This window comes from Homarus americanus, unplaced genomic scaffold (assembly GCF_018991925.1).
Source record: "Homarus americanus isolate GMGI-L3 unplaced genomic scaffold, GMGI_Hamer_2.0 scaffold20771, whole genome shotgun sequence".
NCBI classification, from domain to species: domain Eukaryota; kingdom Metazoa; phylum Arthropoda; class Malacostraca; order Decapoda; family Nephropidae; genus Homarus; species Homarus americanus.
Genome location: NW_024725097.1, coordinates 1 through 4,809, shown reverse-complemented (window position 1 = coordinate 4,809; position 4,809 = coordinate 1). Strand labels below are relative to the sequence as shown.

At 42.8% G+C, this 4,809-nt stretch overlaps 1 protein-coding gene across 1 annotated transcript; it reads left to right on the top strand.

Annotated features, from left to right (window-relative positions):
* Positions 1–811: 811 nt before the first annotated feature.
* Positions 812–4,094, top strand: LOC121864735 (DNA-directed RNA polymerase II subunit RPB1-like; the record flags this gene model as incomplete). The annotated part of the gene is made up of 2 exons (XM_042363892.1): positions 812–907; positions 2,286–4,094. Coding segments are annotated over exons 1-2 (1,830 nt in total), but the record flags the coding sequence as incomplete, so codon positions are not given.
* Positions 4,095–4,809: the final 715 nt, after the last annotated feature.

Below are 4,809 nucleotides of genomic sequence, written 5' to 3'. Positions count from 1 at the left end.
TTTTTTCAAACTATTGTGAAATTTTACTTTTGGGGGAAGAGAAGGAGACGATAGACTTTTCTAACTCCTGTTTCGGCGAATGTAGTCAATATATTATGACTTCACCAGCTTATGATAATTAATACGAAGTTTTAGTCGATAAATATCCTCTGCTGATTTGATTAATTCATTAGGAATGCGAAAATCAAGATTTGAGTGTACAGAATAGAGGATATGTTATTTTCTACGATGAAATAGTAAAATGATGTTCACGTTAACCACATGCAAATTAACAGCGTTTCCTTAAAAGCATTAAATGTGTACGACAAAAGTATTATAATTACTTTGAAAAACCCTAAATATTTTCAGCTACAGGAAATGCCTTTCTAAATCCCACTATTAATTGACTGATTCACTCACTCACTCCCTGAAAGATTTCTTCACTTCGCTTTTACACAGCTGATGACCAATTCATAATCACTCAAGACATATATTGTACTATTCAAAGATGACCTAGAATCAAGAATCTTTAGGCTGTGTTAGTGAGTGTTTGACTTAAAGGCTGCAGTGAAGAACACATAACGTAGGTGGGGCGAGGTAGCTAGAGAAATTTTCTCCAATTGCTAAATATCAGGTAAGGCGTTCATTGACCTAGCTCCGCAAAGTGAAAAAATAAAATATCATGAAAGCCTCCCAACAAGAGAAGGATTAGCACGGGTCATTGCTGGCGCTGAAAGACGGGGTGAAATCCGGATCAGTCAGTGGCGCGACACAAGATAACGGGCAAGAAGAGCAAGGACGACCGCCATCATGCCTGAGAATCTGGTATATAAGAGGTGAACAGCACACACATCCACCACACCACCTCCGGCCACCACACCGTCTTCACCCTCACGCCCACCACACCATGGCGCCCTGGACTAGCTTGGTATGTCCACCACAACCCTGACTGACTGTTGCGCTGATTCTTGCAATTACTAGCAGATGGCGATAAAAGAGATCTTAAACCTTTAATTTAAATAAATATAAACACTTACTCGCTCGTCTAGGTTATGTGACCCTGAAAGACCCCCGTCATTCTCGTCAAGCCTTTGGGTGTCTCACTCTTGTTGTTGGTAAGACAACTCCATCCAGCACATAGGTTAACGGCCACGTCTTCTTACGTTTATGTTTAAGTTAATGTCTTCTAAACGTATTCCTTCATTTTCTCCCTCCCCTCCACCCTGGCTGGATGCCCTGCCAATCCCACAACCAGTGCATTCCTCGGGATCTTCACTCTTTGCTAGATGTCACACCATTAAACAACGTGATTTTCTAACTTCCTGAATACATTTATTTAATCTCTTGAGTATAACTTTTATGAATATTTTGTTTGGGGTTGCACGTACTTTAATGCTGCTATACGATAATTTAATATTTCCATGTTCATAATAATATTTGTTTGTGGTTAGTTTCACTAGCAAGCACAGTTTTCTAACGAGTTCTCCTTACTGTTATATTACCTCTTCCTGATGCCTAAATATTTTTCGGACTCTATACCCTTACTATCTACATTTACGCTTTAATACACCTCTTTACCGAGGCTTCAAGTTGTGAACTATTTGATAAATCACAAAACTTCTCTCTAGTAGTTATACACGGGCTCTTTAGTTTTTATCTCGATGTTTCATCTCTATGTTTTCGTCGTTCACCTTGATGATTTCCAATTAGACATTAGGTTGTCCGAAGGTTTGGTTGGTTTAAATTTATTTCTTGATCTTTAACCCTTTATATATTTGTTGTCTTCGTTCTTATAGATGCGGAACATTTTGTAATATTCAGCTTGACAGTAATCTGTATAGCTACAAGATTTTAATCTGTATAACAGTTACTTCGTCTATTGGAGCAAATATTGTTTTCTGAATTTATAATTAATTAGAACATATTCAGTGTTGGTATTTGTACGTCAATCAGTGTCTGCATCTGAATGCTGATAAATGTCATCAACAATAATTGTTTTTGCTCTTATTCGTTTCATTGCTTTAATAACAGGCGCAGATAAGACTTTTCTCATATATAATCCTGATGCAGATTCTTATTAAAATAAGTTCAAAAACAAAGCTTTAACGAGATAAATGCCTATCGAGGTTCTAGAATTTCAATAAGTTCACCGACAGATTAAACAAAATGAAACTTCCAGGAATAGATATGGCTCACCGTGATCAGAACAGATATAAAATGCAATATTCATTATTTAGTCTCCTCTCACTTTATATATGCATTATCTTTTATGAACAGAATATGATTAATATCAATCTCCGTTGCAGGCGCTGTTGTCCGCACTAGCGGTTAGCACGCTTAGTTCGCCTCGGCCCGACGAAAGTGCTTACAAAATTCCGCATGTGGGCACTGGACGACGTTCCCAGTACTATGTTCAACACGCTGATGGAACCTTCAAGTACGGCTATGACACCGGTGAGGGAGCCTTCGAGGGTGCTCGTTCATCCAGGGTTGGTCAGGTAGATGGAAACTTCGGCTACAGGGACCCTGAAGGCAACAATATTCACCTCCAGTATGTAGCTGATGAGGGTGGATTCCAGCCCAAGGGTGCCCATCTCCCTGTCCCGCATCCTGACTTTGCTCGTGCCCACGCTGAGGCTCGTGCTCGCCCTTCATTCACCGACCCCCTTGCTGATCCAAACGCCGATGCCTCATATGGCTTCCAGTTCGCTGAAGAAGGTCAGACACGTAGCGAACAAAGTGATTCAGACGGTAATGTGCGTGGCTCTTACACTTACACTGACGAAGAAGGTCGCACACGAACCTACACTTACACAGCCGGTCGTGGCACTGGTTTTGTTGTCGAGGGTGACGATCTACCGCAGGCACCAGAAGATCCTGCGTCCACTCCAGCAGCGACCAGACTCTCCTCTTTTCCTGCAGCGTTCCCTTCTTCTAGTTTGCGACCTACTTCTCCAGCATCCTCTGCCTCCTTCAGAGCATCTACAGCTTCAGGAGCTCCATCTCGTCCCTTCAGCACACCTTCAGGTACCCCAGCAGGGCCCGTGTCTTTCCAAAGAAGTACTGGAAGCTCAGATCCTTCTTATTCTTTTTCCTTCGACGCTGGTGATCACTCACGTTCTGAGTCTGCTGACGCTAACCTCAATGTTGATGGAAAATTTTCTTTCGTGGCTGACGACGGTGTCAGACGCAGTGTCACTTACGAAGCTGGAAGTGACACGGGATTCCTGGCTCGAGGCGATCACCTTCCACGAGCACCACAGTCACACTCCGAGTCTCAAACTACATCATCTGCATTTTCATCATCACAAACCCCTTACCGCAGTCCATCAGCGTCCCTACCTTCTTCCGTCTCTAGCACCCCAACTTTCTCTCGCTCACCATCTGCTCCACGTCTTCCCGGCTTCACAAGCTCACAAACTCAGTACAGCTCCCCGTCCTCACGTCCCTCAGCACGCCCATACACAGGTCAGTTCGAACCTGCCAATACTCGCAGCCAACAGTCACCTGACGGAAGTTATTCATTTGCTTACGAAACGTCCAGTCACTCACGAGCAGAATCAGGTGACAGAGACAACAACGTGGTGGGAAACTTCGACTTTGTTGCTGATGATGGACAGCGACAAGCTATTGAATATGAAGCTGGGTCCCGTACAGGATTTATTGCTGAGGGTGATCACATTCCTGTAGGACCCGCGGTTCCAGGAGCACCCTCCGGTCAACCAACAGGTAGAATCGTCCCTGTTCAAGAGGTCCCCTTCGTCGACCCTCTCGCTGACTCCAACGCTGATGCCTCCTATAACTTCGCCTTTGACTCGGAGCAATATTCACGCTCAGAGAGCGCAGACGCCGACGGCAATGTCCGTGGCACTTACACAGTGGTAGACGATGACGGCACTCGACGCACTCACCGATTCCGTGCAGGTGAGGGCATCGGCTTTGAAACTGAGGAAGTGTCAACTTCACGTGGTCCTCCTCCATCTCGCTCTCCATCATCTGCCACCTTCCGCAGCCCAGCGGCCCCCGGCACAGCGGTGTCATCTTCTCGGCAACAGGCACCAGGCCGGACGCCTCTAACTTCCAGCTTCGCCAGTACGATGCCTCAGAGAACCGTGGTAAATATGGTTATGTACTGACATTTGACAATTAACTAAAACAATACAAAAGGCTTACCGCTGCTTCTTCTGATTTATGAAGAAATTTGTGAAAACATCTCACACTTAAAACAAGTTAATTACAAACTGTTATCTGCCAATGCCTATAAAGTTATATCTGTACATATATATATTTACGAATGAACAAGTTGCATTACAAAAAATACAAAAAAATATGGACTACGAGGTATAATGTCATACTTCATGTAACATTTGTTGTCCCTTTAATCGCGCAGTAAAAATCTATAAAAATAAATGTTTATATGTGCATTATTGTCCCCCAAAAATTATGAATTATCAGAGGCAGTAAACATGCCTGTTTGAGGTCCTGTCAGGGTAGACCAGCTTAGGACCATGGCAGTAAGTGTGGATATGAGTCTCCCCTTTTATCTTCTAAATGCCACATTATGTCTAAGAATTAAAATATAATAAAGAGGTAAACACCTTATACATTTTTACTCTATCCTTTACTTATAAAAAAAACTAATTTACTTCGTATTTGAGGAGTCTGAGAACAAAGGCAGTCATATTACTTGAATTTGTATATTTACAGCAAACAGCTCAAACAATTTCTTTATCTCACTGTAAGGCGAAGGCTGCTTGAATAAACTTTATTTTATCTACTTTATAATCTTTGTAATCTTGCATAAATCCAGCCCACTTATGCAGACTGTGA